The 26,478-nt window shown below is 46.3% G+C and overlaps 1 protein-coding gene across 1 annotated transcript; it reads left to right on the top strand.

Moving 5' to 3' along the window:
• LOC143774740 (olfactory receptor 5G3-like) lies at positions 1-26,478 on the top strand. Its single transcript, XM_077262504.1, has 2 exons — positions 1-45; positions 25,537-26,478. Exons 1-2 carry the CDS (start codon positions 1-3, stop codon positions 26,476-26,478), a joined length of 987 nt encoding a protein of 328 aa, XP_077118619.1.

The raw sequence follows: 26,478 nt of genomic DNA on the forward strand, positions 1-26,478 counted from the left end.
ATGTCCTTGGATGATTTTGAGGTCAAAGCCAGTGTCGGATCCAAGGTAGTGTGTGCCAAAATTTTGTTTTTGGTGGACAGGAAATGTCATGGATCGTGCGATAGGACCAGGGAGCCAATTGAGCACATTTGTGCCCCTCAGCTCATTGTGGCTTTTGAGCATGATGAACGTTGCCAGAGGTGCCTAGCGGGGGGTAATGTTATGCACTGGGATTCTCCCACTGCACGGGGGTAGATCCCATCCAAAGCTGTAGTAACTAGCAATAGGCAGCAGTGGACAGGGGTTCCAGAGGCTAAGTCCAGAAATCACCCTACTGAGCATGCTCGTGAGGTGGCGACCTCTCATTGGTGGTCTTTAGTCAGCTGCTCGGGTGATGTGGCAGTTCTGGATTGGTCCACGAGTAAGGTCCTGTCTTACTGGACTTGAACAGGAATGTGTAAAAGGTTTCCTGGAGTGCGAGTCGGTGCGCTAAGATCATTTCTATTATATGTGTGTGTGTGGATCATAACATAGTGTAGTCTTGTCTGCATGTGGTCAGGGCAGGCGTATAGCCTTTAGAATTCTGGCAGCTCTAGAAAGGAGATTGGGTGAATTCAGGGCAGGTGTATAGCCTTTAGAATTCCGGCACCTCTGGAGAGGAGTTTGTGTGTGTGCACCCGCTGTGTTTATGTCCACTACCTGTTCCCTTGCCCCTGTAAGAGTTGTGTTCTCCTGTGAGGTTAACTCTGTGTGAGCCTGCTATCGCTCACTGTGTGCTCCGCCATTTTTTCAAATTAGCTGCAGTTTTCCATCTCTGCCCAGGTTGCGATTGCACATCATCATAATTTATATTTAGTGCGATCTGCCATCTCTAAAAATCACTTTTATAAGTTTTTTCAAGATTTGTTTTATCGTCTGAATCCCAAATGCTGCAGGATTCGGATATACAGATTGACTACATCAATAGAGGCTAAAGAAAAATAATTCTGCCATTCAATTTCATTAATCATCATCAAAAAAGCTCCAGTGTCCTTTATGAAAGATTTGATATTCGTCAAAATGGGTTTCAGAAGCCAGTCCAAATATTCTGACATAGATTAAGTGAGAGACCCAACTCCTGAACCTACTCATTTAACTACTAATCCTTTGAAAATGGGCCCTGTAAATTGTAAAAAAAATGCTTGATAATTAACGTGTGTCACGATATGGTATGAAATATCATAAGTTAGTTTTCTTGCTAGCCTTCGGGGGCTAACCCCCCCCCCTCTCTCTGGTTCTCTTTGCTTCCCTGTGAGTTTCTGAATCTAAGGCAGAAGGGGGTTTTATGGCCATGCCATAAATTCCAGGCTCTGAAGAAAGTTACTCGCCCCCTCCCAACTGCTCTAGCTGGAACTGTTAGAGAAGATTCCGGAATGGAAGTCCTTTGTTCCATTTTTGTAAGATATTAGGCAGACGATGTAAGATAGGAAAATGGTAGATATATCTTCTTATTCTCCCTCGGTGGATCTACGCATCACTCTAAACACGGGCGTCTAACTCCATCGGGTGAAGAAGTAGGGATTGCTCTGTAAATAATAGGACATATTTGATCTCATTAGAAAGCCCACGTTAACCCGAGATGAATGCTGGGTTTGTTACAACTATGATATGTGCAGTAGCGGAATTACAAGTCTTAGAAAGATTTAGCTTATACTTAGTCAGAAGGTAAAGAGAGGAGGGTCTGGATAAGCCAGCCTTTCTGTGATGTCACTAGCTGCAGGTTTTAAGTTTGTGGCAGGATCCCCAGCTCAGTCTTCTTGTCTTTTCCTGTGAGCCCTGAGCACGTCCAATGAGCTGGTACATATGGTTGCCTGCAATGCAATGATCTGAGAAATGTGAGTTTTATCTTTTCTTCATTTAATCCTTTTATTTTCATAATTACCTTGTACATATTTGCAATTGTCTCATTTGTAACATCTTTGTAAAATATTTTGATAAAGCATTGCCTACATTTTGTGGGGTATATTATTTCATGCCAGTTCTTTCTCCCTGCTCTAAAAACGTACCCTGTCTCTTGAAGGGAAATTACGCTACTGTTTTGGGTTAGCTTCGGACCCGTTTAATCGGAGCTGGTGGCAGCGACCATGTGCAGGCCTTTGGGTGACTTTGCAGCGACTGCGGCATTGATAATTATTGTTCCTGCCTGAGTGGGAGTAGTTATCGCGTCGCTGCAGCGTGCCCAATAGCCAGTACATAGCAGGCAGCCTTTCTGGTGAGTAATTACCCTAGGTGCAGTACCTAATCTGACCTGAGGGTAAGGGGGGCGCCAGAGAGCTGCACGTGTTAAGTGGAACTGTAAGCGGGATATACACAAATCCCTGCAGTTCATGGTATATTGAAGAGCAGTGGGATACCTAAAATAAGCCCCTGCTGTAAGCTAAGAGGTCAATAACCTGGTGTGTGGGTTTTTTCATCACATTGTGGCAGTGGAGGGATAACCAAGATAAGCCCCTCTGCACATGTGATAGCCGTCTGTTGGTCTAAAGTCACCCCAATCCGTGGCCTAATGGTGGCAGTGGTCAGGAATCCCGGTGGATTTCGTGACAACCTGCTGGCCGCGGCTAAGGGATCTTGACAGTCACGGTAAGGAATCGTGACAATTGGTGGCAAGGCGGTGGGATATTAGAGCATTAGTGAGTTGGTTTGAGCAATCATTCCTCTCACTAAAAACTTGCAGAAAGTTCTTGCGAGAACTCTGCGCAAATAGGTTTGGGAGAACGAACTCAGTGCTTATTAGTGGTGAGACAATTGTGTACTGGTAATTATCCCCTCCCTTTCTCTTCATTTTTCTATCCTATCTTTTATTTGGCAACCATGGTTGTGCTGGGAAACGCCTTTTATAAGAAGCAGTCCAAGGACACTCTTGTGGCCTTGTGCATGTCACAGCAGATTGACTGTACAAAGAAAACCAGGGCTCAAATGGTCGCTGAACTGGTGCAATTTGAAGCAGACCAAGCCAGGCCACAGAGCCCAGAGGCCGCAGAAGCGAACATGGTGCTGCAGCAGAGGTCCAACCACTGAATGCGGGCCCTACTGGCAACCAAGGGGGCGCAGACCTCCTCCTGCAGCTGGCTCTGCAACAAGGCTCCGTAGATGACCTAGAGAGACATCTGCAGCTGATCCAGCAATACCAGCGAGCCGAGCGGGAGGCTGAGAGAGCCGAGCGCCAAGCCCAGCGGGAACATGAACGGGAGATGCTCCAGCAGGGGAGAATACCCTCCACCGCCCAGAGCCGTGAGCCCAGCAGCGCTGAGATACCGAAGCCCCGGCCCGACCACTTTCCTGTTATGGAAAAGGATGGGGACTTGGACACTTTTCTGTGGGCCTTTGAGAAAGCCTGCAGACAGTACCGACTGCCTACAGATGAATGGGCACGATACCTGACACCAGGGCTAAGAGGCAAAGCTCTGGAGGCGTTTGCTGCCCTCCCTCAAGAACAAGATGGTGACTATGAGGCCATCAAGCAGGCCCTCATAGCCAAGTACCAGCTTACACCCGAGGTGTACCGTAAGAAGTTCCAGACCCTCCAACGTGGCCCACACGACAGTTACAGTGACGTGGTGCATGGACTGGGGACCCACTTTGACCAGTGGACCCAAGGATGGCAGTGGCCACCTTTGCACAGCTGTGAGACCTGATGATCAAAGACCAGTTCTTCTATCTTTGCCCAACTGAGGTACGACAGTTCGTGATGGACAGAGAACCCAAAGACGTGACGAAAGCAGCGCAGGTTCCCGATGCCTATGAGGCCAACCGTAGATCGGAAGTGCGGAAGCCAGTCACCTCCAGCTGGAGAGGGGGTAAGCCTGCATCCAACGCCAGTACCCCTGCCAGCCAACACACCAGAGGTCCTGTCCCCGTGGCCAACAGCACCAGACCTACCACCGAACTTTGCCAGTGTTACCACTGCAGGCAGCCTGGTCATATCAGTCCCCAATGTCCAGCCAAGCAGAAGAACCCCTCCTCCAAGGCCCCAGGGCCAAATACAGCTGTTCTTTTGGTGGGTGGTGTGGCTGGGAGGGGGTGTGATAACGTACAGCATGTCACTGTGGGAGGTCGTGTTGCTACAGGCCTCAAGGACACCGGGGCTGAACGAACCCTCATCCGACCCGAACTGGCGGCCCCTGAAGAAATCATTCCGGGGAAAACCCTAACTATCACTGGGTTTGGGGGCATCAGCTGTCCCTTACCGATGGCCCGGGTTTATATTGATTGGGGTGCCGGGAGCAGGGTGAAAGAAGTGGGGCTGTCTGATAATTTGCCCACTGATGTGTTATTGGGGACTGATTTGGGGAGGTTGGTGGCACACTTCGTCATTGACACCCCTCCCCAATCTACTAATGAGGGTAAAGTTAACCCTGATGATGATGATGATGATGATGATGGGAAATCGCATGTGTTACCTGACCATGCTTTATCTTGTAATGATGCATCTGTTAGCCATTTTTTCCCTAGGATCGATGGTGAAAATGTTGTACCTGTGCCAACTGAATCTGATAATGATGTTTCTGTGCAAGTTGATTTTGTGTCCATAGGTACAGGAGTGCTCAGCCACGTTGCTCTGCGGAGTGAGATGGCTGAGGAACCCCTAGCAGGGGCAAGTGTCGGTGCTACAAGAAATACAAGAGATACATGGGAACCGTGAGCAAGGTGATGCCATGCAATTGACCAGTGCCACCGAGGAAGGTAACTGGCCCATAAGTAGCAATGCTCCTGAGGTAATGGGGATGGATGGGGAGGTAAAACCCGTAGCAGCGTCGGCTGATGGGTCTGTAGAAACCCCCGGGGAGACAGCCTACGTAGCTGCTGTCACCCGCAGTCAGAATGCCCGGAACGCAGATACCTGTTTGCCTTCCGGACCCTCCTCAGCCATCAGTATGACTGAACCAGAGGTGGACCCAGAGCAGGTCCCAGAGGGCTCCCGTGGGGAAGGGACCCTGACGTCGCTTCTGGCTTCCCCTAGCCAGGAGTTTCAGGCCGCTCTGCACACAGATGTGAGCCTAGAGAGTTTGAGACAACTCGCCGGGACGCCATTCTCCGAGACTGATAAGGAGATGGTGTTCTGGGAAGGAGGAAGGTTGTACCGGGAGACAGTACCCGGAAAATCGCAAAAGGAGTGGTTGAGGGAAAGACAGTTGGTCGTCCCGCAGCAATTCCGGGGTGAGTTGTTGTGGACTGCCCATGAGATCCCGCTAGCTGGACACTTGGGGATCAGCAAAAGTAAGGCCCGGCTGTCTCAACACTTCTATTGGCCTAAGATGGGGACAGATGTGTCAAACTACTGCCAGTGATAGAGGAGCCTTTCCAGAGGATTGCGGTGGACATTGTGGGCCCGCTGGCCGTCTACAGCAGCTCTGGAAAGCGATATATTCTTACTGTGGTAGAATACGCTACCCGGTACCCAGAGGCAGTAGCTCTGTCGTCAACTAGGGCAGATAAGGTGGCGGATGCCCTGTTGGCTATCTTCGCACGTGTAGGATTTCCCAGGGAAATGCTTACTGATCAAGGGACCCAATTCATGTCTCGCCTAATGGAGGCTCTCTGTAAGAAAATGCAGGTGAAGCACCTGGTATCGAGTGCGTATCACCCACAGACCAATGGCTTTGTGAACGCTTCAATGGTACCCTCAAACAGATGCTACGCATGCTGGTTGAGACACAAGGGTGCGACTGGGAGTGGTACCTCCCACACCTGCTATTCGCTTACCGAGAGGTTCCGCAGGCCTCGACGGGGTTCTCCCCCTTCGAGCTCCTGTACGGCAGGCGAGTCCGGGGACCCCTTGGGTTGGTAAGAGAATCCTGGGAAGAGGAGCCGAACCCTTCTGAAGTGTCCATAGTGGAGTATGTCATGCGCTTCCGTGACAAGATGCAGACCTTGACGCAGTTGGTGCATGACAACATGACGCAGGCTCAGTCTGATCAGAAGCACTGGTACGACCAGAACACCCGGGAGTGGACCTACCACGTGGGTCAAAAGGTGTGGGTGCTGGTTCCCGTACCAATGGATAAGCTTCAGGCAGCCTGGGAGGGCCCGTACGTCGTCCACCAACAGCTCAACCCGGTCACCTACGTGGTCACGCTTGACCACGCTCGGGGTAGGCGAAAGGCCTTTCAAGTCAACATGATAAAGGCTCATCACGACCGTGAACCTTTCGTCCTACCGGTCTGCAGTTTACCCGAAGACGGGGAGGAGGACACACTCCTGGACATGCTGGCCCAAGCCAAGGTCCGTGGGTCCATTGAGGACGTGGAGGAAAGCGCCTCGCTAGATGAACCACAGCGGTTGCAGTTGCAAACCACACTGGAACCCTTCCGGGTCGTGTTCTCCAACCGGCCTGGAAGGACTGAGTTAGCCGTCCACGAGGTGGACACCGGGAATCACGCCCCACTACGGCGAACACCCTATCGAATCTCTGACCAGGTGCAGCAGATTATGCGCCAGGAGATCGATGAAATGTTACAGCTGGGGGTGATTCGACGGTCAAAGAGCGCGTGGGCATCACCTGTAGTTCTCGTGCCAAAGAAGGACCGGACCACCCAGTTCTGCATGGACTACAGGGGGCTCAACGCCATTACAGCCTCTGACGCGCACCCAATGCCGTGCATCGAGGAGCTGCTTGAGAAGTTAGCTGGCACAAAATACCTGACGATACTGGATCTGAGTCGCGGATACTGGCAGATTCCCCTGAGCCCCGAAGCGCAGGAGAAGTCCGCCTTTATCACACCCTTTGGACTGTACGAGTCCACGGTCATGCCCTTCGGCATGAAGAATGCCCCTGCCACTTTCCAGCGGATGGTCAATCTCCTGCTTCAGGGACTGGAGAAGTACGCCGTAGCGTACTTCGATAACATTGCCATCTTCAGTCCCTCCTGGGATGAACACCTGCAGCATCTCGAGGAGGTGCTCAGGCGAATTCACCGAGCTGGACTGACTATCAAGCTGGGAAAGTGCCAGATGGGCATGAGGGAGGTCCACTATCTGGGGCACCGGGTAGGCGGAGGCACCCTGAAACTGGAGCCTGACAAAGTGGGCGTGATTGTGAACTGGCCAACTCCTGGGACCAAGAAACAGGTGATGTCCTTCCTGGGCACTGCAGGGTACTATAGGCGCTTTGTGCAGCACTATAGTAGCCTGGCAAAACCTTTGACGGACCTCACCAGGAAGAAGCTACCCCACATCGTCAACTGGACAGATGGCTGTGAGGGGGCCTACCAGGCGTTGAAAACAGCACTGTGCAATGCCCCTGTGTTGAAAGCAGTCGACAGCAGTCGACCGTTCTTGGTACAGACCGACGCCAGCGAGTTTGGCCTTGGTGCTGTGCTCAGCCAGGTTGACTCGGAGGACCAAGAGCACCCGTGTTGTACCTGAGCCGGAAACTTTTGCCGAGGGAAGTGGCCTACTCCACCATCAAGAAGGAGTTCCTGGCCATAGTCTGGGCCCTGCAGCGCTTGCAGCCCTACTTGTACGGTCGCACCTTCACTTTGGTGACCGACCACAACCCTCTGCGCTGGCTAAGCACCATGTGTGGAACCAATGGCAGGTTGCTACGCTGGAGCCTTGCCCTTCAGCAATTTGACTTCACCATTAAACACAAAGCGGGCAAAGAGCATGGGAACGCAGATGGACTCTCCCGCCAGGGTGAACCCACGGAGGAGCGCATGGAGGCATACCGAGAGGTTCTGCCACCGTAGTGCACGCTAAAAGGGGGAGGTGTCACGATATGGTATGAAATATCATAAGTTAGTTTTCTTGCTAGCCTGCGGGGGCTAAACCCCCCCTCTCTCTGGTTCTCTTTGCTTCCCTGTGAGTTTCTGAATCTAAGGCAGAAGGGGGTTTTATGGCCATGCCATAAATTCCAGGCTCTGAAGAAAGTTACTCGCCCCCTCCCAACTGCTCTAGCTGGAACTGTTAGAGAAGATTCCGGAATGGAAGTCCTTTGTTCCATTTTTGTAAGATATTAGGCAGACGATGTAAGATAGGAAAATGGTAGATATATCTTCTTATTCTCCCTCGGTGGATCTACGCATCACTCTAAACACGGGCGTCTAACTCCATCGGGTGAAGAAGTAGGGATTGCTCTGTAAATAATAGGACATATTTGATCTCATTAGAAAGCCCACGTTAACCCGAGATGAATGCTGGGTTTGTTACAAATATGATATGTGCAGTAGCGGAATTACAAGTCTTAGAAAGATTTAGCTTATACTTAGTCAGAAGGTAAAGAGAGGAGGGTCTGGATAAGCCAGCCTTTCTGTGATGTCACTAGCTGCAGGTTTTAAGTTTGTGGCAGGATCCCCAGCTCAGTCTTCTTGTCTTTTCCTGTGAGCCCTGAGCACGTCCAATGAGCTGGTACATATGGTTGCCTGCAATGCAATGATCTGAGAAATGTGAGTGTTATCTTTTCTTCATTTAATCCTTTTATTTTCATAATTACCTTGTACATATTTGCAATTGTCTCATTTGTAACATCTTTGTAAAATATTTTGATAAAGCATTGCCTTCATTTTGTGGAGTATATTATTTCATGCCAGTTCTTTCTCCCTGCTCTAAAAACGTACCCTGTCTCTTGAAGGGAAATTACGCTACTGTTTTGGGTTAGCTTCGGACCCGTTTAATCGGAGCTGGTGGCAGCGACCGTGGCAAGCCTTTGGGTGACTTTGCAGCGACTGCGGCATTGGTAATTATTGGTCCTGCCTGAGTGGGAGTAGTTATTGCGTCGCTGCAGCGTGCACAATAGCCAGTACATAGCAGGCAGCCTTTCTGGCGACTAATTACCCTAGGTGCAGTACCTAATCTGACCTGAGGGTAAGGGGGCGCCAGAGAGCTGCACGTGTTAAGTGGAACTGTAAGCGGGATATACACAAATCCCTGCAGTTCATGGTGTATTGAAGAGCAGTGGGATACCTAAAATAAGCCCCTGCTGTAAACTAAGAGGTCAATAACCTCGTGTGTGGTTTTTTTCATCACATTGTGGCAGTGGAGGGATAACCAAGATAAGCCCTTCTGCACATGTGATAGCCGTCTGTTGGTCTAAAGTCACCCCAATCCGTGGCCTAATGGTGGCAGTGGTCAGGAATCCCGGTGGATTTCGTGACAACCTGCTGGCCGCGGCTAAGGGATCTTGACAGTCACGGTAAGGAATCGTGACAACGTGCAAGCCACCTTGTGGGGGTACAGGGGTTAAATAATCTGCTGTTATCTGTTCCCATTCACAACAACCCCACTAAAATAAAAAAATATATATATTTTTTTTATGCCGGCATAAATTATCTGATCTCTCACATGAATGAGCATTACTCATTTGTCAAGTCATTGCCCAACACACTACCCTACAAATTCTTGTCTGTCAATTATTAACTCATCTAAAAAAATAATCCATTTCAATAATGTGTGCTAATTCATTTTTTGGGAGCTTAACATTTTTTTTTTTAATTTCTATATTCATTGAATAAATTACTTAGGTAATATTGGGGACAATTATCTAATTATTGTTAGATTTTCTCAGTGGAGTAAGACACAAGAGAAATGAAGATATCCATAGCCTGCTCCATTCACTTATGTATATATAGAGGTTCTTCTAATAACTCATTGTTTTGCTGACAACCACATATGATCCCTCATGTTGGTTAATTTGTGGAATTTTCTTTTAATTCTGAAAATTTATTCTAAATGGTTCAAGAAATGCCATGTAAATACAATAGTCATTATTCTCATCAGTAGGAAAACATGGACAACCCTGATGTAAGTACTATCACAGACCCTTACTGACATTGAGGCTACTAATTGTAAATGTTCTCAGTTTTCTACATAACATTTATTAGAAAGATATACTGTTAAGAAGGTTGTCTAACCCACAATGTAGTCATGTGATTCAGAATAATGCTATACTCACCTAGTAATTTGTCGTAGTCTTCCTGGCTCAGTAGTTAAGCATTGAGTAGACAAGTTCAGTAAATAATTTTTTATCTCATTATTCATTTTGTAGATGATGGAGATAGAAAGGAACTTCAATAGTTTTATAATCCAATAGCATTATTATATCTCATAAATGGCACAGATTGCATACATTTCTAGTTAATGTTTTAGTTTTCTATTAAGGGTGGCGTTTGGTGCATACAGTCAGCAGGTCACTTACATTAATGGTCTCGAGTCTTAGCTAAAGCTTTCTAACCCTGTTCCTCAAATTACCAGTTTATATTCTAATTGCTAAGCACATTATTTGTATTTTGCCCCTTCCGCATTGCACCTCCAATAGCTTTGATAACACCTCATTCTAAATCCATTATGGAGTTGTCTACTATAACTACTCCCACTATTCAGGGAACTCTTTTTACAAAATGGAGTTTGTCTATGGGAATTTTTTCCATTCATACAGAAGAGATCTTCTATCCACGCTGCCAATTCTAAGTTCAGCTTACTTGGTACAAATTTTGCTCCCTGTTTGTTGTGTTACTATTTTGCTAATTCTGGTTTCTGATCTTGGCTTGTATTCAGACCACCTCATAGTTTCTACTGGTAACTATTTCAAGATAGTACCTTTCTTATTGTGTAAAAACCATGTGCTCCATTAGTAAGTCCAGCTACCTGTATAATATTTAAAAGATGAATTAGAATCATGGAATGTAAAGGTACCGTCACACTAGGCGATATCGCCAGCGATCCGTGACGTTGCAGCGACCTGGATAGCGATATCGCTGTATTTGACACGCAGCAGCGATCTGGATCCCGCTGTGAAATTGCTGGTCGCTGCTAGAAGGTCTGCACTTTATTTGGTCGCTAGGTCGCCGTGTATCGCCGTGTTTGACAGCAAAAGCAAGGATACCAGCGATATTTTACACTGGTAACCAGGGTAAACATCGGGTTACTAAGCGCAGGGCCGCGCTTAGTAACCCGATGTTTACCCTGGTTACCAGCGTAAAAGTTAAAAAAACAAACAGCACATACTCACCAGCGCGTCCCCCAGCCTCTGCTTCCTGACACTGACTGAGCGCCGGCCCTAAACTGAAAGTGAAAGCACAGCGGTGACGTCACCGCTGTGCTGTTAGGGCCGGAGCTCAGTCAGTGTCAGGAAGCAGAGGCTGGGGGACGCGCTGGTGAGTATGTGCTGTTTGTTTTTTTTAACTTTTACGCTGGTAACCAGGGTAAACATTGGGTTACTAAGCGCGGCCCTGCGCTTAGCAACCCGATGCTTACCCTGGTTACCCGGGGACCTCGGCATCGTTGGTCGCTGGAGAGCGGTCTGTGTGACAGCTCTCCAGCGACCAAACAGCGACGCTGCAGCGATCGGCATCGCTGTCGCTATCGCTGCAGCGTCGCTTAATGTGACGGTACCTTTAGAGTTGGGAGGGACCTCAAGGGTCGTCATGTCCAACTCCCTGCTCAAAGCAAGATTCACTAGATTCATTTCAGACAGATGTCTGTCCAGCCTCTGTTTGAAGACTTCAATGAAGGAGAACTTACCACGTCTGTGACTGCATATTTCACTCATTGATCACTCTCACTGTCAAAAACTTTTTTCTAATATCTAATCTGTATCTTCTCCCTTTGAGTTCCATTCCATTGCTTCTTGTGTTTCCATGTGCAAATGAGGATAAGGGTGATCCCTCTACACAGCCCTTCAGATAATTGTAGACAGCTATTAAGTCTCCTATTAGCTTACTTTTTTGCAGCCTAAACATTCCCAGATCCTTTAACTGTTCCTTGTAGGACATACTTTGCAGTCAGCTCACCATCCTGATAGCTCTTCTCTGAACTTGCTCCAGTTTGTTGATTTTTTTTTAAATGTGGTGCCCAGAACAGGACACAGTATTCCTGATGAAGGAGGAGTAGAAGGGGAGAATAACTGCATGTGATCTAGACTCTATGCTTCCGAGAACTGTATTTGCCTTTTTTTGCTGCTGCAACACACTGTTGACTAATGTGCAGTTTTACAGACTACTGTTGGTAAAAAAATGTATGGCAAGTAGCACAGGTAGTTGACTGAAAATAAACGCAGGCCTACCTGTCTGCAAAACCTACTTACACGGGCAACCCACCAGATGGAGACCCAACTTGGTGTCTCCACATTTCCAAAAATAATTGTCACACATCACTAAAGTGGCATCAATTTCAACAGAATAGAAAGTTTATAATAGGCCTCTAACACACCTTCCACCACATGCAACCCACTACCTGTAGACCCAACTTGCAGTATCCACATTTCAAAAAATTGTTTGTAACATCAGCAGCAGTGGCAACAGCAGGCACAGAAGACATCACAAAGATAAGATCTATACAAGACACTAAAAACACCATTGCTTAGTCTGCCCAATCTGTGACTGGAGTGCAAAATCATTGGAGTTGGTCTTCTCTTTGAGGGGACAGCCAGATACCCTTATCCATCAGGACACAACCAGCAGCACCGAAGACAATTTCTGAGAGAACGCTGGCTGTCGGGCATGACAAAACCTCCAAGGCATGACAGGCGAGCACAGGCCACTCTTCCATTTTTGAAGACCAAAATGTAAAAGTGTACAACCCCACAAAGGCATTGATATTGAGCTCCAGATTCTCCTGCACCATCCTCTCCAGTTGTTTACAGCATGACAAACTTGTAGTATGTTCTTCTGGTGCACGACCTGGTCTAAAAAAAATATGTTAAACAATTTACAGAAATTGCTTATGCCCCTTACAATACTGCTGATGCTAATGTTTTGTTGATGGCGCCTTGACTTTCACGGGGTTGGACTTCTACAACTTGGCTGCAAACTGCTTACCTCACTGCTGTCTTGGGGAAAACCACTCTTAAGATTGTCTACAAGTGTATCTCTATAATTCAGCATATGCACATCCCTTTCCAGGGGGGTAAGCATCTGGCTCAATTTACTCTTGTACCATGGATTTAAAACAGTAACAACCCAGTAGTCCGTGCTATTTCTAACCTTAAGAATACGTCATCGTGTTGAAGCAAGTAGGCGCTCATGTGTCTGGCACTTCCATGAGGTCCAAGTTCATGCTGTGTGGGTAACACTCAAGGTTGCTTCCTTTGTTCCCTGCTGCCAACCACAGAAAAGAGAGAGCATATCATTATTTTCTTTGTCTCCTGATTGTTTCATATCCATCATCTCATCCTCTTCAATTTGTTCCTTGGCTACTGCATTTTCCCTAACAGTTTGTCTGATACCATGGGCACCCTTGATAGCTGTAAACCACCCTCTCAAGGCACCCACCTGTGTAACGATAGTCCAGAAATTTGAGACACTGTTATCTATGGAGACACGGGGGATCGGTGGGAACCCAGGTCTGCCAGCCAGAACAGCATGGACCAGGGATCGTCTCACCGAATGCCCGCTCTCTTTTTAATGTAGCAGGACACTACTCAGGCAACATACGGTGAGGATAAAAGAGTGTGGCAATGATTTATTGAATCACTGACACACAATAGCATACAGTCCCAGCAAATACCCAAGATGGTGAAAATTACAGACTCTCACCCTTTCACTGATTTGCTGGGATTACAGCTGCTTCCAGTGTCGCATTCCACCACCAGTGGCTCCCCCCTTTTGGCATGCCCCCACAGTGAGGAGTAGGGTTGAGCGAAATGGATTGGACAAATTCAAAAATCGCCGACTTTTTGCAAAGTCGGGTTTCATGAAACCCGACCCGAATCCTAGTGTGGGATCGGCCATGCGATCGGCGATCAGCGCGCCAAAGTCGCGTTTTGTATGACTCGTTCAGAGCTATTTTTCAGCCAATGAAGGAGGATGCAGAGTGTGGGCAGCGTGATGACATAGGTCTCGGTCCCCACCATCTTAGAGAAGGGCATGACAGTGATTGGCTTGCTTTCTGCGGCATCACAGGGGCTATAAAGGGGCATGCACGCCGACCGCCATCTTACTTCTGCCGATCGTAGCATAGGGAGAGATTGCTGAAGCTTCATCAGAAGAAGGGATATAGTTAGGGAGGGAAGATTAACCCCCAAACTGCTTGTGCTGTAGCGATTTCCACTGTCCAACACCACCTTTTCTTTGCAGGGACAGTGGAGGCTATATTTTTGTGCATCAGCTCTGTAGCTTATTAGGCTCCCTGATAGCTGCATTGCTGTTTGCACCGCTGCTGTGCAAACCAACTGCTTTTTTAAAAGCAAAAATCCTGTTGCTCCTTTCTGCACAGTTATCTTGTTTATTTGTCCACACTTTTGTGTGCAGCAGTCCTTTTTATTGCTGCCATACTTGTCCTGAGATCATTGTAGGGAGATTGAAATTGTACTACAGTCCTTGTATTTTTTCAGATATCAGCCAGCCACTTTCAGCCACTTACATTGTGTTGTTTTATACACTGGGCCTGAGTTTTGGTTCAGTCTCCCCCCCAAAAATGGGAGATACAAATTCTCACAAAGTGTATATACTTCTGTCCTGTTAGTTTGTCGTATATCAGCCAGCCACTTTCTGCCACTTACATTGTGTTGTTTTATACACTGGGCCTGAGTTTTGGTTCAGTCTCCCAAAAAAAGGGAGATTTAAATTCTTAACAAGTTTACATACACCTTCTACCTTGTTTTACAGTACATATAACGGTTGTTATTTTGGTTAGATTTTCCAAAAAATGAGGAAGTCTGGTGGAAGAGCCCATGGGCGGTGGTTCAATACTGACCGAAAAAAGGTCAGTGCTGCTGGTTCAATACTGACAGAAAAAAGGACACGTCTGGCTACTAGTGTTGAGCGATATCTTCCGATATTCAAAAGTATCGGTATCGGATTGGATCGGCCGATATCCAAAAAATATCGGATATCGCCGATACCGATACCCGATACCAATACAAGTCAATGGGACACAAATATCGGAAGGTATCCTGGATGGTTCCCAGGGTCTGAAGGAGAGGAAACTCTCCATCAGGCCCTGGGATCCATATTCATGTAAAAAATAAAGAATAAAAATAAAAAATATGGATATACTCACCCCTCCGACGGACCCTGGACCTTACCGGTGCAACCGGCAGCCTCCGTTCATAAGAATGCAGTGAGTGAAGGACCTTCGATGACGTCGCGGTCATGTGAGCGGTCACATGAGCGGTCACGCGACCAATCACAAGACCGCGACGTCATCGCAGGTCTTGTACACTCACTGCATTCTTAGGAACGGAGGCTGCCGGTTGCACCGCTAAGGTCCAGAGTCCGTCGGAGGGGTGAGTATATCCATATTTTTTTATTTTTATTCTTTATTTTTTACATGAATATGGATCCCAGGGCCCAAAGGAGAGTCTCCTCTCCTCCAGACCCTGGGAACCATACACTGGGAACTTCCGATTCCGATTTCCGATATCACAAAAATATTGGAACTCGGTATCGGAATTCCGACACAGCGAGTATCGGCCGATACCCGATATTTGCTGTATCGGAATGCTCAACACTACTGGCTACCCAAAATGTTGATGATCTAACCTTCATTAAAATGAATCAATCATGAATTTCAAATTATTTTGCCCCACCTTCCCTTGCTGACACGTAGCTTGCCTGAAAAATGTCTTGCTTTTGGCCTCCTCTTACTGACTTCTCCAATTCCTCCATTTGCAGCTGCTGAATGTCCACCATAGGCCATTTTTATACCTCCCTAAATGGGTTGACTCCCACCTCAGGGCTGTGGTCACATCTGGCACAAGCACCCGTGCGAGTGCCGTTTGCCTGGACAGGTGGGTGGGCCCACTCTTGGGCGACGGCACTGGCACAGGGTCCCTCATAGTACAATGGAGTGTCTCTGACGATGGTGGTGCTCAACCGTCAGACAGACCGTTGTAATATGAGGGGCCCTGTGCCAGTGCCGCCACCCATGAGAGAGTGTTTCCCCCAGCTCGAGCAGTGCTCTACCACTTGCAATACTTACCTCTCCCTGCTCCACCACTGTCTAGTCTGTGCTGTTAAATCCTTCAATGGCACTGTCAATACAAATTTGTTGAAATGATAGATGATATTTAACATATACAGGGGCCGTGGCCTCCACTTAGACCAATTAATACTTTGCACCTACTACCACTCTCTGCTACTTAGCAGAGGAGCCCACCCCTGTACCTAGCTAGGCCACCTGTTTATTTATGAACAATTTTTTCTAGACATTTAGCCCACTTTATTATTTGGGCCTACTAACTGTGTCTGCTGCTCATTACAGTTGTCCTCCAATGAACAAAGCAATATTGCCTGTTTAGTCCTGTTACCACTTTTGAACTGCATTTAGCCCACTTTATTATTTGGGCCTACTAACTGTGTCTGCTGCTCATTACAGTTGTCCTTCAATGAACAAAGCAATGCCGCCTGTTTAGTCCTGTTACCACTTTTGAACTGCATTTAGGCTACTTTATTATTTGGGCCTACTAACTGTGTCTGCTGCTCATTACAGTTGTCCTTCAATGAACAAAGCAATGCCGCCTGTTTAGTCCTGTTACCACTTTTGAACTGCATTTAGGCTACTTTATTATTTGGGCCTATATCTGTGTTTCCTCCTCATCCTGCCCATTGCCCAGCCACTGCTAGATGAGTCTGCTGGTACATTGAGCCAGACCACTACATTCCCCTTGCACTCTACACAGCCAGAATCTGACCCTGCTGAAAGTCAGGTTCCCCTTCCCACATACTATACCACCTTACACGGGGACAAAGAGGAAGGTGCAGATGAAAGTGCAGGTTCCTTCATCAGGTGGGGGGCATACTCGTTTGCGACGTCACTGGCACAGGGCCCCTCATAGTATGCAAAAGTGTCTCTGCCAGTGGGAGGCACCACCCGTCGTCAAATACACCACCGTACTATGAGGGGCCTGTGCCAGTGCCAATGCCAACGAGTGGGCCCCCCCTGCTTGCTCAGGATCACAGCACTTGCATAATTTAAATACTTACCTCTCCCTGCTTCACCGCCGTGACGTATTCCGCGTTTCCTGGGCCCACGAAAATCTTGAGCCAGCCCTACCCCCCCCAAAACTTTAGCCAAATGACCCCCAGTTTTCAATGCCTAACTATTATTTTAAGGTAAATTAAGATTGACAAGCTTCAGTAATAAGGATTAATGTTTTTGGCATTAAAATGGGCACTGTAGGTGTTTTCCTGTCCTCCACTCACTGCCGACTTTGATTCCCTATTGACTTGCATTGGGTTTCGTGTTTCCATCAGCCCCCGACTTTTCGCAATAATTGGCTGATTTCACCCGAACCGAATTTTCACAAAGTCGGGTTTCGCGAAACTCGACTCAATCCCAAAAAAGTAAAAGACGCTCAACTCTAGTGAGGAGGTAACGACTAGCTTTGGAAGACTACTGAGCACAGTGAGGTATGTGGCCAGGTTAACTGATTGTCCCAATCTGGATTCTTTAAAACATCTCTGAGGTTTCAGTGATGGTCAATGAAGCAGTCATGGGTTCTACCAGCAGGGTCTGTAGTACCCTAAGCTGAGATCCTGAAGAGTCACTCCGACCAGAAGAAAAAGTCTCTTTATATAGTGGCGTGTAACCTATCTTTAGATTTAAGAAATGTCCTTCAGCCTAGCATCACAGATAATAAGAATTGTGATTAGATCACAAGTAGCATTATTTGATTAATTAAACTATTTGCACAATTTTCCCTCTCTGCTTTCGAAGTCACCAAACTCGCTCCATAACACAATGCATAATTAGCATTTCAGCAAACATCATTCTTTAGTAGCCATGCCTTACTTTTTTACAAAGATAATAGAAGATAAACAGCAGGAAATAATATAAGGGGTTTATATGCGTCCTACAAGAAGACTAAATACTTCAGACAACAGTTTATGGTTCTGCGCTTATACAATTTACGTCTGGCATAATTAAGATAAAATAGTGAGTAATCGCATTATTCCTTCCGCATCCTCCTCTGATTTTCACTCTTCATCTGGGATCATCCCCACCTCATGCACACTATTTAAAGTGCATTCCAGCATGTAACTGCTGATGATGGCATTGTCAGCGCTAGCCATCTAAATAGCCATTTCAAAACTGTGAGGAGGGGTGTGGAAGTCTTTCACCTGTGCCCACTTTGCAAGTGTGATTTGCACCATGTCGAGACTGCTTTAACCAAGGCAATGCAAAAGGACATGCTGCACCAAGGATCATTGCTGCTGCCACAGATGCTGCAACATGGGCCAAGTGGAATTCCACCATGTCAGAACATGGCTAATTAAACGGTAAACCGGTAGGCTAAAAGACTTCTGTAGCGTTGCAAGCTGATGAACTGCGGGGTTCCATCGTCAGAACTGAGCAAACAGCTTTCAGCAGCAGCACATCCAGGCCAGGATAGTGGCATATAAATTTCTGTACCACCACGCTGAGGATGTGAGCCCTGTAAGGCATGTGTGTAAGGTTGCCTCCATCAGGTTTGCACCATTATTGCACACGACCTTCCCTGGCTCCAGGTTTAGTGGAGAAAGCCATTGCTCTTACTTGGCTTGGATACCTGTCCACAACTCTTGAGCTGTGTGACTTTGATTTCCAAGGCATATTACCTCACACACTGCCTGATTGCAGTGAGACATGGCTGTGCAGTATGGAGGTGGTGGAGATTCTATCTGCACTGTAGGAATGCATGTCTGATTAAGGGAGAGGTTGAGGGCACAGTTGGAGTCCCTAGAGGAGATGGAGAAGACAGAAGCAGTGTTAGATACAAAGGATTGTCCCACAAGAATTAAGGATTCAAAGACTTTTGCAGCAGCCCCTTGCCTTCTTGCCACCACAGCCACCAGAATCACCCAGTACCCAGTAAGCGAGATATAACACCCCAGCCCACGTTTGCTCATCCAGGTGTCAGCAGTGAAATGCACCTTGACAGTCATAGATTTTTTAGGGGAATGGGTGATGTTGGTGACATGCTGGTGTAGCGCAGGCACAGCTTTCTTTGACAAGTAATGATGACTGGGCAACTAGTACTGAGGGACTGTGATGGACATCAACTTTCAGAACCTGTATCTATCCACCAGGTGGAAAGACAGCATTTCCATAGCCAGCAGATTAGAGATGGTGTAGTTCAAGCTCTTAGCTTTGCCATGTGTAGGAGGATACATTCTTTCATGTGACCAGAACTATGGGACCAAGAGCTGGCTGCTGTGTGAGAGAGGGCGGACTACGTAGAAAAGGACAAACTGCTATTCTGTGAGTGAGGTGCAGGCAGAGATGTTATGGTGGAATAAGAAAGATATGTTGTGGTAGGTGACACAAAAGCAGCAGTAATGTTTTCTTCCTTGACAGCTGACCAGCTCTCACTCACCTCAAGTGTGGTGGATAAACACTTGTAGTTTCTGTGGCCAGAGACCTGTCTGTGAACACTTGGAATAGTGACAGAGGAGGAAGAATCAGCAGATGTGGTTGATGGGACAGCCAGTGATTGGCGAGGCCCGCTAGTCTGATTTTTAGCACAGTAAGACTCCTACATTAAGGCATGTTGATCGTGCATGTGCCGGTTCATGCATATAGTTGGCAAATTATTCCATTTTATACATTTACTGAGTTCTTTTTTGCAAATTTGACAGATAATGTGTGTGTTGAGTAATCCTTTGTGATTTCATGAAATGCCCAGGCTAGGCAGCTTTTGCCACCCTTGTGAACTGCACACTCACAATTGGTTCTGGCCATTGGTAGAGTTGGGGTTGAGGATGCAGTGCTTATCATAGTTACCTCACTTTGTGTCTTTGTGGGAAGTCACTTCACCTCCTCCACCTCCCCTGCTGAACTATGTAGCTTGGTACCTCTTGGTTCACACTACGTGGGATTTACAATCTCATTGTCATCCTCTCTGCTCTCACACTTTTCACCCTGAGAGTCACCCTCCTCCTCTTCCTGCACTGACACCACAGTACAGTCTGCGTGCATCTCTGGTATCTGAATATCATTTGGATCATCTCCCTTGGTGGCTACCATCTGGTGATGAGTGTCTGGATTTAGCTTGGACCCTACTTCATTCGGCCTCAGATCCAACAAGAAAACAAATTCACACAGTTTTTGCACAAACGATTAGGAGTAGCTAATTGGACCTCATGGCTGCACCACTAAATTAAGCCTAATGATTTTTACGTGGAAATCTGGAATTCTGATTTGCCACTGGAACACCAATTTAGCACAAATGATTCAGAGTAGCTAATTGGGCCTTGTTTCTACACCACTATATTTGGCCTAAAAAAATTTTGGTGGAAATCTGGCTATCTGATTTGTGACAAAGTCTGGAGATGCCGTGGAGAGCGATCTGCAGAATGCAACATCCTTCAGCATGATGGTTTGGCAGTGGGTCACTAATGGTGTGGGGTGGCATAACCCTCCATGTGCTCGCCAGAGGTAGCCTGACTGCCATTAGGTACTGAGATGAGATCCTCAGACACCTTGTTAGACCATATGCTGGTGCGATTGGCCCTGGCTTCCTCCTAATGCAGGACAGTGCCAGACCTCATGTGGCTGGAGTGTGTCAGCAGTTCCTGCAAGATGAAGGCACTGAAGCTATGGACTGGCCCACCCACTCATCAGACCTGAATCATGTCTCGCTCCATCCACCAACATCATGTTGCATTACAGACTGTCCAGGAGTTGGCAGATGCTTTAGTCCAGGTCTGGGAGGAGATCCCTCAGGAGTAGTGTTGAGCGATACCTTCCGATACTTGAAAGTATCGGTATCGGATAGTATCGGCCGACATACGAAAAATATCAGATATCGCCGATACCGATTCCCGATACCAATACAAGTCAATGGGACACAAGTATCGGAAGCTATCCTGGATGGTTCCCAGGGTCTGAAGGAGAGGAAACTCTCCTTCAGGCCCTGGGATCCATATTCATGTAAAAAATAAAGAATAAAAATAAAAAATATGGATATACTCACCCCTCCGGCGGACCCTGGACCTAGTGGTGTTAACCGGCAGCCTCCGTTCCTAAGAATGAGCGAGTGAAGGACCTTCGATGACGTGGCGGCTTGTGATTGGTCGCGTGACCGCTCATGTGACCGCTCACGCGACCAATCAAGACCGCGACATCATCGCAGGTCCTTCACTCGCTCATTCTTAGGAACGGAGGCTGCCGGTTGCAGCGGTTACAACCAGGGTGCGTCAGAGGGTGAGTATATCCCTATTTTTTATTTTTATTCTTTATTTTACATATGAATATGCATTCCGATCCCGATTCCCGATATCGCAAAAATATCGGAACTCGGTATCGGAATTCCGATACCGCAAATATCGGCCGATACCCGATACTTGCGGTATCGGAATGCTCAACACTACTCAGGAGATCATCTGCCACCTCATCAGGAGCATGCCCAGGCATAGTACAGTAGGGAGGTCATACAGGCACGTGGAGGCCACACACAATACAGTACTGAGCATCTTTTCCTTGTCATGAGGCATTTCCACTGAAGTTGGATTAGCCTGTAATTTAATTTTCCACTTTGATTTTGAGTATCATAACAATTCCAGACCTCCATAGGATATTTATTTTAATTTATATTGATAATTGTTATGTTTTATTGTTCTGAACACATTCCACTATGCAAGGAATACAAATTTGCAACTGGAATATTTCATTCAGATATATCTAGGATGTGTTATTTTAGTGTTCCCTTTATTTTTTTCAGCAGTGTACTAGAAATAGTCGAGAAATTGGTCAGACGGTAAAACTAATCACTGTCTTTTAATTTTACTTACCGTTTCTTTTCTTACCCTGCTCTTTAACCATGGTCACATTTGCCCACACCATTTTTGCTCCACAAATCCTCACTCTCCCTTGCTATCCCCAAACCCCTGCACCCTCAAATTAAATAACTATCTCCCCTCTATCTCCTACCCCCACCTCACTTCATCTGCAGACCTGCTCCTTAACATCAGACCTCTCCTACTAAAATACTATATAAGCCGATCACTCTCCTTCATCCACCTGCTTTCCCTTTATCTTTTCCTTGTCACTGCTGGTGACATTTTCCCCAATCCTGGCCCCCCACCTCATACATCCGACTAATCCTCACCCCTATACTTCTCACACTAAGAGAAACTAACGCAATCCTTCACACTTAAAATCAATGCCACTGACCCCCACCCCATGCTTCCTCTCTCTGGAGCACTTTGGAATGCCCGCTCCATCTGCAACAAGCTCCATGTGATCCACAATCTCTTTACTTCCTGCAACCTTTCCTTCCTGGCGCTCACTGAGACCTGGTTGACGCTCCCTGACACGGCCTCCCCTGCTGCATTGAGTTATGGTGGCCTCCACTTTCCCCACACTCCTTGCTTTGGCAACAGACATGATGAAGGAGTGGGTTTCCTTCTTTCTAAAAACTGCTCCTTCAACCCTGTCCAACCCCCTCCCTACCTTATCCTCTCTTCTTTCGAGGTCCACTCTGTCTGTATCTACTCTCCCTCTAATCTCCAAATGGCTATCATATACTGACCACCGGGTTCAGCCCCTGCCTTCATCGACCAATTCTCCACCTGGCTTCTTCAATTTCTCTCTGATGACATCCCCACCATCATCATGGGTGACTTTAATATCCCTACTGACACCCGCCTGCCAGCAGCCTCCAAACTCCTGTCACTTATTTCATCCTTTGAACTTACTCAGTGGTCCTCTACAGCCACTCACACAGATGGACACACATTAGAACTCATCTTCACCCGCCTCTGTTCCTAATCTAATCTCACAACCTCTCGCCTCCCCTATCTGACCACCACGTACTCACCTTCTCATCCCTGTCCTCCTCATCAGCCCCCCATGTCCAGCCACTAGCACATCCTCGCAGAAACCTCGCATACCTAGACACTCACAGAATCTCAGACTCTCTTCCACCTTTCCTTCATATCTTCAATCCACAACACAGACAGTGCCACCGCTTTCTATAATGCCACCCTCACATCAGCCATAGACTTAGTCATCCCACTCACTAGGCCATAGGCCAATAGGCAACCCTGGCACAACAATCTCACCAAAAACTTTGACAATCATCCAGGGTCGCGGAGCGGCGTTGGAAGAAAACATGCCTGCCAGGTGACTTTACTGCTTTCAAACAAGCTACACTTGCCTTCAAATTAGCCCTCACCTCTGCCAAACAGATCTATTTCATAAACCTTGTATCTTCATTATCCTACAACTCAAAACAACTGTTCAGCACTTTCAACTCTCTCTTCTGCCCACCACTGCCACCTCCAACTCCCCTCATATCTGAGGAGTTTGCCACCTTCTTCAAAAATAAGATCAACCAAACAAGGCAAACATTTACTGTTCCACCACCCCAACCACACCATATACCAGACCTCTGCCCTTGCCTAATAACCTCCCTCTCCAACATCACTGAATGAGAGCTTACTCATCTTCTTTCCAAATCACACCTCACCACTTGTGCACTTGACCCCATCCCTTCCCACCTGCTACCCAACCTCACTAACAAGCTCAAGCTCATTCCAGCCCTAACCCATCACTTCAACATATCGCATTTTCTGGTACCTTCCCCTCTGCCTTCAAACATGCCATCATCACACCCATCCTCGAAAAAACAAACCTTGACCCAACTGCTATGCCCAGCTATTACCCCATATCACTGCTCCCGTTTGCTTCCAAACTACTTGAGCAGCATGTCCATGCTCAACTTTCCTCCCACCTCTCATCTAACTCTCTCCTTGACAACCACCAATCAGGCTTCTGCCCCACCACTCCACCGAAACTGCCCTGACCAAAATTACTAATGACTTACTCACAGCCAAAGCTAACAGACAGTTTTCCATCCTCGTCCTTCTCGACCTGTCCTCTGCCTTCTTCACCTCTCGCTTCCTAAAACTCAATGTAGACAAAACTGAACTCATCATCTTTCCTCCATCACATTTATCTTCCCTACCCGATCTATCTATTGTGGTAAATGGCAACATGCTCTCTCCCGCACCTGAATTCTGCTGCCGCAGAGTAACTCTCAACTCTGCCCTGTCCTTCAAGCCACATGTCCAAACTCTTGCCACCTCCTGTCGCCTCCAACTCAAAAATATTTCCAGAATCCATCCATTCCTCAGCCCCCAATCTACTAAAGCTCTTATGCATCTCCTCATCATCTCCCACCTTGATTACTGCAACACCCTCCTCTGTGACCTCCCCGGTAACTTTCTTGCATCACTCCAGTCTGTCCTCAACTCTTCTGCCTGACTAATCCACGCATCTCTCCTCGCTACTCCCCTATTTCTCACCTTTGCAAATCCCTCCACTGGCTCCCAATTCCCAGTGAATCCAGTTCAAGCTACTAACACTGACCTACAAAGCCATCCACAACCTGTCCCCTCCTTATATCTCTGAACTAATCTCCCAATATCTTCCCTCATGTAATCTTCGATCCTCCCAAGACCTCCTACTCTCCTCCACACTTATTTGTTCATCACACAACCGCCTTCAAAATTTCTCAAGATTTCTCTCGAATATACCTCATCCTCTGGAATTCCACGCCAGGACACATCCAATTATCCACTACCCTTGAATCCTTCAGATGGAACCTGAAAACCCATCTCTTTATGAAAGCTTACAGCCTGCAAAAACCATTCTGCCGCCTCACCACCATCAGAGCTGCTGCACCCCTGACCTTCTGTCTCTCCTCCATTACGCCGTTTAATATAAGTATGTAAGGACAGGGTCCTCTCCCCTCTATACCAGTCTGTTATTGTAAATTTGTTTACTGTAAACGATATCTATAACTTTGTATGTAACCCCTCATGTACAGCACCATGGAATTAATGGGGCTATATAAATAAATAATAATAACAATAATAATAATAATAATAATAATAATAATAATAATAATAATAATTAGCCTTAGAGAGGTGTTCACACAAGTCAGGGACCCATCAGACTCCTGAGGCCACCTTCATGATGGTTGATGGGCATTCATTATTTGGCCAAATTTTGTGCAAAGCGTTTTATGTATTTTTCATGTATTATTCCTAATATTCAAAAGCCAATTTTTATATTCACATTTCATAGATTTCACATTGACATGCTTTAACACAATTGAGTGCAACCACTTTTGTATATTGAGCTTGAAAGTAGCTGTTTTTGGTATGCACCTGTTCTGATTAGTTCTTGATGTGCAAGTCAGTTTTCTGTTATTTATTTGGTTACTATAACTATATTAAGCATTCTACTTATTAAAAACAACTTGTGTTTATTACATTTATGTGTACAGGATGTTTTTCTGCTGCTGTAATATAAGGAAATTGGAGATTCCAGCCTTCCTAAACCACTGTTCTCAGACAATAAGTTATTATCAAGAGTTTTGAACCTACTTGTCTTCTTCTCTGCAAAATGTACTGCTGTTCTATACATTTCTGCTTCAGGACAGATTAGAGCACATCGATTTTAGCTGAAAAATAATTTGATCCGAAGCTTTCGAATGTGTTCTTCTCCCTGGCTGCACCTGCAGTAAATCATAAATCAGATTCCATTGATCAGCTAGATCTAACATCTCTTTAGTGGTGCATATTGTTATAACTACGTGACTTGATGTTGACAGTATATAATATTCCTTTGCTTTATTCCAACTAAACACAGGAACGAAATATGACGATCATTACAGATTTCTTTCTCTTAGGATTTCAAGCAAGTAAATATTTAAGAATTTCCCTATTCTGTGTTTTCCTGCTAATTTATTGTGGAACAATATGTGGGAACCTCCTGATCATCACCCTGGTGTCCACCAGCAAGAACCTCCAGACTCCAATGTACTTCTTCATCTCACAACTGTCCATCAGTGACATTTTGTTGAGTACAAATATTGTACCCAAAATGCTTCAAATTATTCTGTATAAAGGGAAGACTATTAGTTTTATTGGTTGCATTGCCCAACTTTATATTTTTTGTGCCTCAGAAGCATTTCAATGTCTTCTCCTCACAGTGATGTCTTATGACAGATATGTGGCCATCTGTAATCCTCTCCGTTACGCCACAATAATGACAAGGACTTGTTGTATGAAATTGGCCATCATCTCTTGGTGTAGCGGTTTTTCTTCAACATTGATTGACTCAATCACAACAGCAATGCTAACATTCTGTGGTCCCAATATTATTGACCATTTCTTTTGTGACATAAATCCTCTACTGGACATTGCCTGCTCCGATACTTCCATTGTTCACTTTGAAGTCACATTATTAGCGTCTCCTTTAGTTATAATCCCAACTATAATAATAATTATAGCATATGCTAAGATTATTGCTGCCATCTTAAGAATTCCAACCAATACTGGCAGACAGAAAGCCTTCTCCACCTGTAGCTCCCACCTCACTGTGGTCTCCATATTCTACTGGACCATGTTCAGTGTTTATGTTTTCCCAACACAAGACCAAACTATAAATATCAGTAAATTCCTATCATTACTGTATACTGTGTTCACTCCTTTTATAAATCCTATTATATACAGTCTGAGAAATAACAATATAGGTGATGCAGTAAAAAAAAATAAACTTTTAATCTACATTTTAACTTTCCAACTTTAA

This window comes from Ranitomeya variabilis, chromosome 5 (genome assembly GCF_051348905.1).
Source record: "Ranitomeya variabilis isolate aRanVar5 chromosome 5, aRanVar5.hap1, whole genome shotgun sequence".
NCBI classification, from domain to species: domain Eukaryota; kingdom Metazoa; phylum Chordata; class Amphibia; order Anura; family Dendrobatidae; genus Ranitomeya; species Ranitomeya variabilis.